The 14772-nt window shown below is 60.2% G+C and overlaps 1 protein-coding gene across 1 annotated transcript; it reads right to left on the reverse strand.

Annotated features, from left to right (window-relative positions):
- Positions 1–1631: 1631 nt before the first annotated feature.
- Positions 1632–14563, reverse strand: SNTA1 (syntrophin alpha 1). Its single transcript, XM_064674290.1, has 8 exons — positions 14255–14563; positions 11754–11939; positions 5387–5576; positions 5086–5293; positions 4884–5014; positions 3024–3220; positions 2762–2949; positions 1632–2485 (listed from the first exon to the last, which is right to left on the reverse strand). Exons 1-8 carry the CDS (start codon positions 14520–14522, stop codon positions 2393–2395), a joined length of 1461 nt encoding a protein of 486 aa, XP_064530360.1. The 5' UTR covers positions 14523–14563; the 3' UTR covers positions 1632–2392.
- Positions 14564–14772: the final 209 nt, after the last annotated feature.

Below are 14772 nucleotides of genomic sequence, written 5' to 3' on the forward strand. Positions count from 1 at the left end.
ATTCCCCCTTCCCTGAGTTGTTCCAGTCATGGTGGCCAAATAAAACTCCAGTCGCCTCAGACTGAGCTGAGGAAACTGCTTTTTCCTGAGCCCGTTCTCATCATCCCAGCTCTATAAGCAGAGTTCGTTATGTTTATTTTAAAGCTGCTTTCAAAAATGTTAGTCCTTCTGCCATAAAAGTGCCTGGCAGAACAAAACCCCGAGGAGCTGTTCCCCCTCTCTGGGGAATACTGTGGTGGGCCCAAGCAGGAGCACTCATTCCTCCATACAGATGCCATCCCACACTGGGATCTGGTCCCTGCTGCCAACCCTTAAACCCCTCCAGGGATGAGGACTCTAGCACTGTCCTGGGCAATATCTTTCAAAGCCTGACATCCCTTTTGGTGGAGAGATTTTTCCTGATTCCAAATCTAAACCTCCTTTGGCACAACTTAGGCCATTTCTGTTTGTTCTATCCCTTGTTCCCTGGGAGCAGAGTTCAACTCCCACCTGGTTCCCCCCTCCTGTCAGGGAGTTGGAGAGAGTGAGAAGGTCCCCCCTGAACCTCCTTTTCTCCAGGCTGAGCCTCCCCAGCTCCCTCAGCCACTCCTGGTGCTCCAGATCCTCATTATAAAAGGCAGTTGTCTTATTCACAGGTCCCTTTGCAGGAGTATCCCTGGGGAAAGGGTCCCATTAAGCAGAGGATGGTGCCAGAAGGATGAAGGGGCTCAGAAACCACCAAAAATACAGGAGGGGAAAAAGTCCTCACACCATCACCAATATCAAATGCAAAGAAATCCAAGAAAAATATCCATCTCCAAACTGAGCTATTTCCTTCACAGTCCAGGCATGGAGTGGGACAGAGCCTGAGCTGCACTGGGGAAGTCAAGGCAGCTTGTGGTCTGTAAGATTAATAGGAAATCTGTTCTGGACTGGGAGTGATTCCCTCTTTTATTGCAATGAACCCCAAAGAGTAATGGCTCTAGGGCAAGAAGAGGAAGGCAAATTGCAGTAATAATGTGTTTCCTTGTGCAGACATCCTTTTGATCATAGAATATACCATCTGTTTCTAAATTACTTGTATTGATTTAACAGTTAGAAACGTGAGGGGAGATCTTTTTTTTTCCTCCTGCAAATCCATTTTGTGAGGTCGCCTGGAAATCTGACAGTTCTGGGCAATAAAAAGTACGGGCTTGTTCATCACAAAAGATTCCTGCTGCCAGGAATGGGGCTGTGGTGGGACATCCCCTTCCTCTCCATCACCCTGTCCCACAGGGAGCTGAGCACCCAAGTCCTGATGCACCCCATAAGAACTATTTCTTTACACCAAATAAGATGTTCTTGTGTTTCTTCTTCCCTGTGAGGGTGGTGAGGCCCTGGCACAGGTTGCCCAGAGTAGTTGTGGACGTCCCATCCCTGGAAGTGTTCAAGGTCAGGTTAGATGGAGCTCTGAGCAACCTGTTTGTTCCCACCTGAATCCTCCCATAGTGTCCCCAGCACTCCCAGACCAGCACCACCAGCTCACAGCAAAGCCCCACAGCCTCCACACAAACTCCTTCCTCTCCCTGCTGGAAAACTCCCCAAGCCCAGGCATCGTCCACAAAACGACTTTCTACTTCTCCAAGTGAAATCAGGAGATGGATCTTGGCTCCTGCTGGTTGTGATCTGCAAGGTTTATTCAACCCCCCCCCCAAAAAAAGAAAAGGTATTTTCATGCAGAATCTTTTGGTTCATAGAAGAAGTTATTCTGCAGCAGCCACCTGACAACCCTCCCCCCCAAACCGAGAAATAAAGTGACTCTGGAGTGAGCAAAGCCGAACGCGCTGTCCAATCCCGACACACAAAAGTGGTTCCTATCATTTCGTACAACATGGGGAAATTTGGCAAACACAGCTGATCTGCAGTTCCCATCTCTTAAGCACTTTGGGGCTGGCTTTGGCCTCCAATCCTCGGGTTGCCTGTCTGGAAAACAGACACGTGTCCTTGTGCTGCGGGACCTGGGGACTCTCCGGGGGGAATCCAAGCCAGGTGAGGGAAGAGCTGCCGTGTCAGCGTTTTTAAGTGGGGGATATAAATATAAAACATGGATACAAACGGGTTCTTCGTACACAAAATATCATCTCTCAAGGCACTGGGGTGACGGCCCTGCTGCCACTCGTGGGCTCTCACTGGGCTTCTGCAGCTGCTTAGGAAGGAGGGGAAGAAGGGACCGGAGAAGTCCCAGTGCTGCCATCCAAGGGGGATTTCACCCAGACACCCCAGGAGGGAGTTTTCCCAGCGGATGGTGCTTTTCCTTGGTGGGGGTGGTGTGATCCCACAGGGGCTTCAGTCTCCTTGGGATGGCTTGGGGCTGGGTTCGGCCAGGAGGGAGGTGCATAGATAGGCCAGGGGCTCGGGCTGCTCTGCTCCCTCGTCATGCCAGCAGCCCCAGCCGGGTCACCTTGGCTGAGAGGAAGGAGTGGATGATGAAGACGATGGTTTTGGGGCAGGAGTGAAGGTCCAATTGCTGCAAGAAAGGAAGGGAGGGGTGTTCACAAAGGGGAAGGCTGTTTCTGGAGCAGCTTTCAGCCAGGGACCACCCAGACCCCCCAGTCTCTACCACAGCCTTACCCTGGGGCCCTGGGAAGAGCTGTGCACCCTGGCTGGGGCAGATGGATGGGCCATGCCTCACCCCCAGGCCAGGCAGGATGGGTGCTGTGCACAGGGCAGGTTCTCTGCTCCCCCTCTCCCCTGGGACTGGTGGGAGTGTGGGTGGGGGGTGCTGAAGGCAAAGCCAACTCACGATCTCTCCCTCCGGGCCACCAAAGTCCAGGTAGAGCATCTTGGTGCCGTCATCCGAGGACATCTGCAGCTTCTCGAAGGGCTGCTGGAGCAGGATGGTCCTGCTGAGCCCGGGCTCCGTGGTGGAGATGGTGAAGCCCTTGTCGATGTGGACGGTCAGAGTGCACTCCTGCCCCTTCCACGTGCAGGCTGGGGACGGGGAGGGGACAGGGGTGAGCCGGGGGTCCCCCCGCACCGCCCGGCCCCCCCGGCCCCCCGCTGACCTGCCGACACCTCCTGGGCCAGCTCTGCGGCGCCGTGGGTGCCGTCCACCAGCAGCCGCGTCCACAGGGCGAGCTCCCGGGGGCTCTCCAGGCTGAAGAGGTGGGTCTGCACGCCCAGCCGGCTGCCGGCGCGCAGCGCGAACGAGCGCTCGGCCTCGTACAGCGCCGAGCCCTTCGCCGGCCCCGAGTGCACCAGCCTGCGCCAGGGACAGCGCTCAGCACCGCGCCCCGCACCCCTGCACCGCATCTCAGCACCGCATCGTCCCAGCATAGCCCCAGCACCGCGCCCCGCACCGCCCCAGCGCCGCACATCCGCATCGAAACGTCCCGGCGTCGCCCCCCCGCACCGTACCTCAGCACCGCACAGCCCCAGCACAGCTCCGCAGCCCGCACCGCACCTCAGCACCGCACCTCAGCACCGCACAGCTCCAGCACAGCTCCGCACCCTGCACCGCACCTCAGCACCGCACCTCAGCACCGCACAGCTCCAGCACAGCTCCGCACCCTGCACCGCACCTCAGCACCGCACCTCAGCACCGCACCTCAGCACCGCACAGCTCCAGTACAGCCCCGCAGCCCGCACCACACCTCAGCACCGCACCTCAGCACCGCACGGCTCCAGCACAGCCCCGCAGCCCGCACTGCACCTCAGCACCGCACCTCAGCACCGCACAGCTCCAGCACAGCTCCGCACCCCGCACCGCACCTCAGCACCGCACCTCAGCACCGCACAGCTCCAGCACAGCCCCGCACCGCACCTCAGCGCTGCACCTCAGCACCGCACAGCTCCAGCACAGCCCCGCAGCCCGCACCGCACCTCAGCGCCACACCTCAGCACCACCCCCGCACCGCGCTCCACAACGTCCCAGCACCCCGCACTGCTCCTCAGCACGAAACTTCCGCACCGCACAGCCCCGGCACCCCGCACCGCACCTCAGCACCGCACAGCCACAGCATCCCGCACAGTATCTCAGCACCGCACCTCAGCCCCAGCACAGCCCCAGCACAGCCCCAGCACAGCCCCGCATCCCGCACCGTCCCAGGCCCGCATCCCGCTCCGCGGTGGCTGCGCAGCGGGGCCGGCAGGGGGCGCTGCAGCCCCGCGGATGAGCCCCCGCAGCGCCCGAACCCCCGCACGGAGCTCCGGGATGAGCCCCCGCACCGGCCCCGGGACACTGCCCCCGCCTAGGGACACTGCCCCCGCCTAGGGACACTGCTACCGCACCGGGACACTGCCCCCGCCCCGGGACACTGCCCCGCCTAGGGACACTGCCCCCGCCCCGGGACACTGCTACCGCCCCGGGACACTGCCCCCACCCCTGGACACTGCCCCCGCACCCGGACACTGCCCCCGCCCCGGGACACTGCCCCCACCCCCGCACTGAGCCCCGCACCAGCCCCAGGGCTCTGCACCACCCTGGGACACTGCCACCACCCTGGGACACTGCCACCACCCCGCACCGACACCCCGCACCAGCCCCGGGGCTCTGAGCCCACCGTCCCCAGCGCCCTGACACCATCCCTGGACATTGTCACTATCCCCAGTGCCCTGCAAACACCACGCCCAGGGCTCTGCCATCATCCCCCCACTGCCCTGCCACCACCCCGGGACTCCACCATCACCTCAAACGCCTCTGCCACCACCACGACCAGCCCCTGCCATCAGCCTGGGGCTCTGCCCTGACACACAGCTCCTGCCACCATCCCTGGTCACTGCCACCATCCCTGGTCACTGCCACCATCCCTGGTCACTGCCACCACCCTGGGGCTCTGCCACGCCCCCCGGAGCTCTGTCCTGACTCCCAGCTCCTGCCACTGTCCCCATGCAGGGCAGGAGGGCACCGGGCCAGTGGCCCCTACCTGGTGGCGATGAGGGGGTAGCTGTGCGTGGGCTTGCCCAGGGCATCCCGGCTCTGGGGTAGGCTGCCGTACAGCAGCAGCTCCTTCTCCGTGAGGACGGCCAGGAGGTTCCTGGTGCCGGCGCTGGGGAGCTGCAAAGCGACTGGGTCAGTGCCACCAGCAGCGTGGTGGCCCGGGGCGGTGCGGGGGGCGCGGGGGGTACCTGCTCGGTCAGCCAGCCCACGTGCTTGACATCCCGTCCGGCCGCCGTGCCCGCGCCCGCCAGCTGTGCCCGCAGCTCCTCCTTCACCCGCGGCAGCAGCGCGCCCGCGTTGGCCTGGATGGCGGCGAGCCAGGACTGCGCCGTGGCCTCGTCCTTCGCCCGCAGGAAGAGGGCGACGCGGCCGTCCGCCGAGCACACCTCCAGGTACCTGCAGGGACACGGCCCCGCTGGGTCCCCGCCGGCCCTCGGCCCCCCCGGGCAGCGCGGCGGCATCGCCACCCCCCCGGCCCCGCACGCTGACCTGTGCTCCGGGTCGGTGGGGAGGCACTTGCGGGACACGTAGCACATCTTCAGGGGCACGGTGCGGCCCTCCCGAGGGGGCAGGACGGGGGAGGATCGCTTCTGCGGGGCACCAGGAGAGGGGTCCCAGCTCACCGTGGCCCCCGCGGGGTTGTTCTTGAAGTAAGGGGAGATCTCCTTCATGTACTTCACTGGAAGAGAGGCAGCACCCGGCTGAGGGCACAGCATGGGCCAGGGCAGCCTCATCCTGCCCCGCTGAAACCCCCTGCACCCTCCCCCTTCACTGGAGCTGGTGTCCCCTCCATTACCTCCCCAGAGATGCCACCCATGGGTGCTGTGGGTCCTATGCCCTGCACCCCTGTGGTGGATGAGGTCACACCAGAGGGGGACACAGAATCACAGAATGGTTTGGGTTGGAAAGGACCTTAAAGATCACATTGTTCCACGCCCTGCCATGGGCAGGGACACCTTCCACTACCCCAGGTTGCTCCAAGCCCCATCCAGCCTGGCCTTGGACACTTCCAGGGATGGGGCAGCCACAGCTCCTCTGGGCAACCTGTGCCAGGGCCTCACCACCCCCACACGACACCTAGGACGCTCCTAGTACCTCTGCTCCACCATCCCAGCACAAGAAGCCCCCCAAGAGGGACAAAAATGGCCTTTCCCCCCTTTTTTCTTCCCTTTAACCCAGATTAGTTCACAGACCCAAGCCTGATCAGGTCCCTGGGGCAGCACACACAGGCAGGGGTGGGGAATGGGAAAGAGTCCCAGGCCAAAATTACAGTCCAAACTGTGCTGGTACAGCCAGTCCCGCTGCCAACTGAGTAACAGCTCTCAAATACCCTGGCCTGGCCCCAGGAAAAGCCATGGAGTGCGTGCTCAGAGCTCAACCCTGCCCCGTGAGCCTCAAACCAGGGACAAGAAATCAGCTTTCAGTCCCCAGTGAGCCTGGCTCCAGAGCCAGAGCCCTCAGAGCCACGCTGGGATGGCAGCCGGCTCCTGGGGTTTAAGGGAAAGGGGAGATGAAAGGCACCACAAATTGATGGGACCCCACAGCTACATCCTGAGAATGAGTTCTGCAACACTGGCCAGAAAACTTTGGCTGAGCAGGCGGGATGCCAGTCCCGGTCCTGCCCTGGGGGAATGTGGAACCAGCTAAGTGGCTCCAGGGAAAGGGCTTCCCTTTGGAGGTGCTCAGGGAAAACAGCACGGGGCAAACACGTGCCTGCTGCCACGTCCCCAGCCATCCCTGCTGGTCCCACTCCAGCTCCAAGTCAGTGGAGTGGGTGGCAGCAGTGGGGACACGAGCTTGGCTTTCCAGCCAACATCTGTAGGTGGCTGGATGGGCCCAGCTCCAATCGCTGCAGCCAAGCCATGGCAGCCTGAGGTGCCAGAAAGGAGCCCTTTTCCCATCAGGAGAGAGTCTGCACGCAGAGCCCTCCACCCCCAAACTTCACCTGCCCACCACCAGCCACCTTCCACCCCTCTTCCCCAGGGAAGGGGTCACAGCACCAAGCCTGACAGCTCAAGAAGCATTTGGACAATGCCCTCAGGCACGTAGTGGGGTTGTTGGGGTGTCCTGTGCAGGGCCAGGAGTTGGACTCAATGATCCTTGTGGGTCCTTTCCAGCTCAGAACAGCGATTCTGAAACCTCCCCCTTCATTCCTATCCCGGTGAGCTCCCTAAAACCTCTAAATCCTGACACCCAGCAGGAGCTACGGGGAGGCTGGCAGGACACAGCTATAAAAGGCCACGCTGCTGTGACACGTGGGCCGGGTCAGCCCGCGGTGGCCCCGGGGCCAAGGCGGCGGCGGGGGCCACCAGCCTCGTGCCCTGCGCTTCCCGCTATAAATAGGCGCCGCATTCCCGCAGGCATCCCAGCCACGCGGGATCCCACCCGGGCCATTAATCTTGGCAGCAGGGACCTGCCATTATGCCGGTGCCTGGGAACTAATTGGAGTTCAGAAGGATATCATTCAGCTGCTGAAACCCGAGCGCTGTCCCTGCGCCAGCCCCTGGCTCCCCCGGCACGCGGGGACGTCACCGGCGTTCGCTGGGAGACGGTGGGGTCACGTCCCGATGGAGCCACGGAGGAGAGGAGCAGTGCCCAGCCCAGGATGGGGCACGGGGAACTAGGGAATGGCCCAGTGTGTGTGTCGCTGGTATGTGGCTTTAAGGAGGATTTAAGGCCAAGAAGCACCAATGGGTTCCCACAGCACTGGGGGTCCTGAGCCAGTACGGGGAGCTGGGACGTGCTGGAAGCTGTGGGAGTCACAGTCCCATAGGAGCTGCTCTCTCCTCCAGTGACCCCAACATTGGCTTTATAGCAGGTGACTTACACTTCCACCAGTCCCTTCACTGCAGCTGGTATTGAATGATTAATTAACTACCTCCATCTCATTAAAGCACACAACTCAGACCATATTACGCATCACCTCTGCTGCCGGTAACTGTAATTCCTAAATTATTTTTTCCTTCTAACTAACACTGCTGGAGCTCCTGCCTGGTCCTTGTTTGTTAGCCTGCACCCTCCAAAAACCACTTGGCAGAAACACTGCCTCACTGCTGTTGACTTAAAGCCACCTTCAGCAGGCACACAGCCATGGGTGGCTGCTGGGCTAATCCACACAGCCCCCAAAGCCACGTGGGCTCTCCACTTCCCAGGAGAGACAGCCTGTCCCACTGATCCTCTCCAGGATGGAGGAGATGGGACAAACAAACCTTTAACTGCTCAGGGCTTTCACTGAAGAACGGTTTCTGGGGGACAGTAAAAGTCTCTGGGCTTGTGGCCACCCGTGCCAGGATGGTGCCTCTGCAGGGGGGTGGTGGCACAGGGGCATTGCCAGAGCATCACATGTGCCCTGAACCCTGGAGCATGTTGCATCAGGGACATGGTAAACCAAAGGCCCCCTGTCTGCCCTGCTCTTCCCTCTGTGTTGCAGTTGGGTTTTTTTTTCCTCCTCAGCAAGCCAGAAAGGACAGAACCATCAAAATTCCTTGAGTTTACTTCTTGGGCACAAATTCTCCTTCTCCTCCCAAGAATGGAGAATAATCACAAACCAAACACTCCTGCACCCTCAGTCCTGAGCCTGCATGATGTGCCCCACACACCTCCCATGGCTCAGCATGACCAAAGCCAAGCTCCTGACCCCAGAGAGCTTCACTGAGGAGCCACAAAACCTCCTCCAGGCAGGAAAACAGTCCCAGCCACACAGACACCCAAGTTCAAGAGAACCCTCCTGCTGCTTGGCCCATGAGTCTGGTGCTGGCACACTCTGCTCCAGCCCAGAGATCGTGGCATGGATTCAACACAAAGCTTCAGAGCAGCGAGGTGTGGAGGGGGGAGGAGGATGTGGACCCTCATCCTCTCTCTACATCATCTCCAGGCAGGTCCAAAAGCCTCTGTTTCTGCTTGGGTTCCATCCCATGGTTATGGCAATCAGCCTGATGGAGCTGGGTATCCCCAGCCCCACTCTCTCCTGGCACCCTCTTGTTTTTCTGAATTTCAGGCTTCCAGGCTATTTCTTGGCCAGGCAAGTCTTGGAGAGCTGCAACAGCCCCAGGAGCATCCCTGTGGCCAACAAGCCCTGAGCTGCCCCGGATTTGAGATGCCTGAGGCTGCCCCAGCTCCTCCTCCCCAATGCTCCCAGTTCTCCCCACGTGACAATACAGCAGAGGGGCCTCCCCAGGAAAACCACTTTTGTCACCAAAGCCCTTCCCAGGGCAGCTGGAAGGATATTTATCAGCCTTTCCCCTGCCATGGAAAATCTCTGGATTCCAAGCAATGAAAATAAGAAAAAAAAAAAAAAAACCAAGGGAAAAAGAAGGCAAGAGAGAGCAACTCTCCCTGAAATAACAATGTAATATAAATACAGTCAAACTCCTCCTGCAAATATCAAGGGAGTAGTTTGGCACATCCAAAAAAGAATCTTGGCAGGACACACCGAAAGGTATCTGCGTGTCCTCACGCCTGGGCAGCAATGACAACCCAGGGGCCAGAAGCCAAGCTGAGCAGCCTGGGGTGAGACCTGGCACGTGGAGCCACTGCTGATCCTCAAATTAAAACACATCACCTCCCAGCTCTGCTGCTTTGGAGGGTCCCACCCCAGCTCACTGCCCTGTAAGGAGGTGCCAGCTCTCCCAGATTTGTTACCTGCTGCAGTGCCACTTGCAAGCTATCCAATAAACTCCTAATCCCAGGAATGACTGCAGCCAGGAGGAGCAAGGTAGCAGACACTGGCTGTGCCAAACTACTCTGCTTTGATACTTACAGCACCGTAAGGAAAGCTGGAGTCACACTTGGCAGCATGAAGGGACCAGGAAGTGTCTAAGTGATGTTAAGGTGTTTTTCTCCAAACTCAAGAGCGAGTCCAAGCAGGAGAAGAGAGCAGGGAATCCCCCTTTAACACCCTTCAGGCACCTTTAGGCCATCCCCTGCCCTCCAGCCCTGCCACTCTTCCCCAGGGCAGGACACTTGGCAAAGCAGCTCCTGGAGAGCCACCAGGATGGCAGGTACAAGGCAGGGGACACCCTTTCCTGAGGCAGGGCCATCAACTCCACAGGGCAGTGACAGCCTGACAGGAACACTGGCACAGTGCCAGCCCAGCCATCTTCCATGGGAAGGGCTGTACTGTGCCAGCAAACCCAGAATAGGGAGGGCATGGAGATGCACCGTGTTTATAGGTGACATTTGTGATCAGATGAGCAGCAGAGACCCATTCCCTGCTCCAGCTGTTGCCTGGAGCACCCCAAGCAACACCACAATGCAGAACTCCAACAGCATCAGCTACCAACTTATCCCAGAGTCTCCAGAGTACTGTGGCCTCCAGCCACAGTGCAGAGTCTCCAGCCCTGCCTCACTCTGCTCCCAAGGTACCTGCTGGGAGTTTTAATTAATTCAGAAGCCCAGTAGCTCATACCTGAGCTCAGCGAGCTCCAGCAAAGGCCCTGCCTGCAGCTGCCTCACAGGAGAGCAACCTGGCAGTGCCCGGCTCCCAGGGGATGGAGGAGGAGGAGGACAAGGGGGTTAAGGGAGAGAAATTGTTCTCTACAGAAAGGGCAGCTCATCTCCACCTCTGGCAGGACCTCTCACAGAAAGGAAACCCACACCAAAGTAAAGGATGGACAGAAAATAACAAAGAGAGGGTGGTCCAAGAACAGCGGCTAGGGGGAGGAATTTTGCAGACTCACAAAGAAAGAAGCTCTTGTATTTCTCTTTGGTCAGAAAAAAAACAACAAAACCACCCCACCACCAAGCCTATCTGCTCCCAGCAGCTGTGCAGAGCAGCACATTCCTCGGGCTGAATCGTGGTCCTGCGGCTCCCAGGAGAGGAGGAACCCACAGCAGAAAGGGCTGAGCGAAGCTAAAAATGAAAATCTGGAGCTGAGACAATCTGGGGAAGGCAGAGGAAAGCAGGAGCCACAGTGGTTGCTGGCAGCAGAGCATGCAGGACTCTTTCTTTGTCCAGGGACAGCCCAGAGAGCTGCTCCCAAATCAAACCTCCCTTTGGGATCTGTACTGGGAAGGGTCTTTGGTGCCAAGACCCTCATGGTTAACCAGGGCAACCCTACAGCTGGTTGGAAGAGAAGGGAGGGAAAGGGTCCTGTCCTGAGGGGCAAATCTGGGGTGTTCATCCCAGCCTGGCCAAGCTGGCAGGGGGGTGGGCAAACACGGACAGATGTGATGTAAAAGACAGTGGGAAAAGAACGGGGCCTCTCCCTCAGCACTCCCATGGTCACAACCCACCACCCTCACCCACTCCTCAGGTGGGGCTGGGGGGCTCCTGCAGGGCTAGGAGACCCTGGAACTGGCTACCCAGTAGCAAAAAGCAGCCCATTCCGAGGGGACCAGCCCCAGTCTCTCCCAGGATGGAGAAAGCTGCATCCCTGGGATGTTTGTAGCCTCATCTGCCAAATCTGGGGTTCAGCTGCCAGGGATCCCATGGGTGGGCAGCCCCTGCAGCTGCACCCCTGAGCTGGTCCTGCCTCACTCTCCACCTGCTCCTCCTGCCTGCCCCAAACCCACCCAGCAAATCCAAAGCTGCTCAGCAGAGGCAGGGGACCAGCACACCCCCTTCCCACTGCCAAAATCCCAACCAGGGATGTGGGTTTAAATTAAAATTGGGAGAAAAGCAGAAAACGTTTTCTATTTCCCCAGGACCTGCAGACCTTGGAGTGATGCTGTGCAACACAAGAGCCCCAAACCCCTAAAACCTGTCCCACACCTCCCACCACTGCCTGACCCCAGTCCCGTAGCAGAGAGACGGAGCTGCTGGACATTGAGCAGTGGCACACACGTCTGATATGCCACCCCAGCACCATCCCAGTACAGAAGGACCTTTGTCACTCCTTGCACCCTTGTCTCTTACCTTCCAATACCACCTCCTTGCCCGTCTTCTTCAAGGCCTGCACGGCCTCGTCGTGCGTGGCCTCGGACAGGTCGGTGCCGTTGACGGAGAGGATGGCATCCCCCACGTACAGCGCCTCGGTCTGATCTGCTGCCAGCCCCTTAAAGATCTTGGAGATCAGGATGGGCATTTTATTCTCTCGGCCACCTCGAAACAGAAGAGACAGGAAGCAGTTGTGGCTGTTGGAGCTCATGGAGAGCAGGTGGGGAGGGGGATGCTCCGGTACCAGATGGCCCTGGTGAGGCTGAGCCCTTCTCCTGGCACTCAGTTGTGCTGGGTCAACCCCCTGCTCATTCCCTCAGATGCCCACAGGACACCTGTACCAACCACAGCAGCCAAACTACCATCAGGCTTTACAGCAGATGAAGTGATTGCTCCAAACCCACTAGGAATGATCACAGATTAGTCACAGAGTGAACATGTAAACCTGGCCATCTCCCCATCAATTCTGGCAGGAAAGCATGTCTTTATTTGCATTATTAATCATGTGTGCTGAGAGACTATCCTTGCTCCAAGGACTTCATGATCTCAACAGATAAGACAGCTGAACGTTTTTGGAGAGGCCAAAGAGTCAGGGAGAGGTGAACCAACCTGGCTGCGTGTTCCTTTCAGCACAGCAGCCCTATCTTACCTGCTGCTCTCCTGACTAAAAGAATGCTATTCAGACTCCCGGCGGCTTCAGGAGATCAATTTGCACGTTAACTTTTGAACCCGCCAGGAGATCCAAGCTGCCTCCGTGCCAGGGAGCAGGGATGCAGCAGCTACTGCCCACGGCAGCCGGGGATCAGCAGTCCCCGAGACGCCCTGTGCCCCAGGACAGCCTGTCCTGAGGAGCCTCCAAGAGATATTCTTCACCCCAGAGGGAGAGGTTGAGCCCAGCCTCTTGTCACTGCCCGCCCCGAGGCTGTTCCCAGCCAGTGCCACAGGCATTTCCTCGCTCAGCCGCCTGCCAAGCCCTGCGAGGGCTCTGGTTATCAGCTGTCAGAGGCCCCGGCGGGGGCTGCTCCGTCCTTGCGGCAGCGGCTCCTGTCCCAGCTGCCAGCACTGAGAGTCCTGCCAGGGCCCAGAGCCTCGGCCAGCACAGCTCTAGCTCAGCTTCCTGCTGTCCTGCCAGCCCAGCACCCCCAGCACCCAGACCCACACCCCATGGCAGGACACCTCACCCACAGCCCGGGTGGCGGGGAAGTGTCCCCGGGTGAAACGTGGTTGGCACGTGCACAAACAGGGATGTGCCAGCAGCCTGGAGAGGAGGAATGATGTCCTGTCCTACCAGAGCTGCCCCACCACTCACAACAGCTTCTACTGCCCAGTTCTAATGGCAACTACTTCTTTTCCACATACGTCACTGCAAAAATAAAGTCTTGACTGAACCAAGTGTAGTTTCTCCTTTCCTGGGAGAGCCACGGAGCAAGCAGTAACTTGGCAGCCAAAGGGTCGTTACGAAAGGGGTTTTATCCTTCCAAAAAAAAAAAGGGTTGGCAGGCTGGGGCACCCTGGAGATACGGCCAGCAGTGTCGATCCAGTTCCAGCACACAGATATCCACATAGCAAAACCTCCCGACTTCAGAGGGAGCCGGAGGCTGCGTCCGTCTCCTCTGAGCTGTGAGGAGAAGCCACATCAGGAGGCGAGAGCTGCCCTGTTGCTGCCCCCGGGGCTGCCGAGCCCGCTGCCTGCCCTGCCCGCACACGGAGTCACGGCCCCTCACAGCCACGCTCCGTGACAGACCTTTCCCTGCCTCTTTGCTGCCCTTTTCATCCTCCTCTCCACCACGCTCGGAGCCGCGCGAAAAGCAAAGGCAGGCGGGACGCCAGGAACGCCATCCCTGCCCCAAGAAGTTTCCAGCCTGAAGTTCAGGCGAGTCACCAAGGCAGTTTGGGAAGGAAAACAAGGATTACAATAGGGAGGCTTCCCGCTGCTCGGCTTCCCGGGAGCAGACGTCTCCAAGCCCGAGAGCGTTGGTTTAACAGCCCCAGAGCCTTGAGATCTCCAAGGGCTTTACATCGTTTATCTGATAGTTTAAAAGGGCATCTCCCAGCTCAGGGACACGGGGGGACAAGGACACGCCGGCAGAGCCCTCGCTGTGGTTACAAAAGGGCAGCTTTTGTATAACTGGGTGCCCTCTGCACCCCATCTGCCTCCTGAGACACCACCCTAGCCGTGGGCGCGGGGGGACAGCGGGAATCTGTCCCCTCCAGCCCCCAAACGCCGGGGACCCCCACTCCGGCCGCGGCACGGCGGGCAGGGCTGGCCGCTCCCCCTGCACCCCGAAGCATGGCCCCCTCCGTAGGGGGTCCCGTCAGTGCCACGCGTCCCCCTCCCCATCCCGCGCAGGGGCTGGGGGGGTGTGAGGACCCCGACCCCAGCTCCGAGCGAGCCGCGGGACGGCGGCAGCAACAGGTCGCGGTGCCGGTGCCTCTCTGTCCCCGCCGCCCGGGGACCCCCCTCCCCATCCCAGCCTCACCTTTGATGCTGATGCCGAGCCCCCCCACGTCCTGCTTGACGACGCGCACGGTTCTCCTGATGTTGGCGAGCGCCTCGGGCGCGGCGGAGCCCGGCTCGCCTCCGTTCAGCTGCGCCGCCGCCGGGGCCTCGGGGCCGGGGCCGGGGCCGTCAGCAGGGCTGACCCCCAGCACGTCCTCGGCCAGGGTGAGCAGGACGCGGAGCCACTGCCCGCCGGGGCCGCGCAGCTCCAGCAGCCCGGTGCGGGGGGCGCGTCTGCCCGCCGCCATCTTCGCGCCCGCCGCTCCGCGCCCCGCACCGCCCCGCACACCCTGCACCGCCCCGCTCACCCTGCACCGCCCCGAACACCCTGCACCGCCCCGCACACCCTGCACCGCCCCGCACACCCTGCACCGCCCCGCACACCCTGCACCGCCCCGCACACCCTGCACCGCCCCGCTCACCCTGCACCGCCCCGCACCGCCCCGCTCACCCTGCACCGCCCCGCTCACCCTGCACCGCCCCGCTCACCCCCTGCAC

This window comes from Pseudopipra pipra, chromosome 17, assembly GCF_036250125.1.
Source record: "Pseudopipra pipra isolate bDixPip1 chromosome 17, bDixPip1.hap1, whole genome shotgun sequence".
NCBI classification, from domain to species: domain Eukaryota; kingdom Metazoa; phylum Chordata; class Aves; order Passeriformes; family Pipridae; genus Pseudopipra; species Pseudopipra pipra.

Excerpts from the sequence above, each read along its gene's own strand:
- SNTA1 (XM_064674290.1), bottom strand. The coding sequence starts at position 14,522 with ATGGCGGCGGGCAGACGCGCCCCCCGCACCGGGCTGCTGGAGCTGCGC. Across the intron at positions 3,221-4,883 it reads TACCCCCTCATCGCCACCAG|GCTGGTGCACTCGGGGCCGG; the intron begins GTAGGGGCCACT and ends TCCCTGGCGCAG. Across the intron at positions 2,950-3,023 it reads GGCCCAGGAGGTGTCGGCAG|CCTGCACGTGGAAGGGGCAG; the intron begins GTCAGCGGGGGG and ends CCCCGTCCCCAG.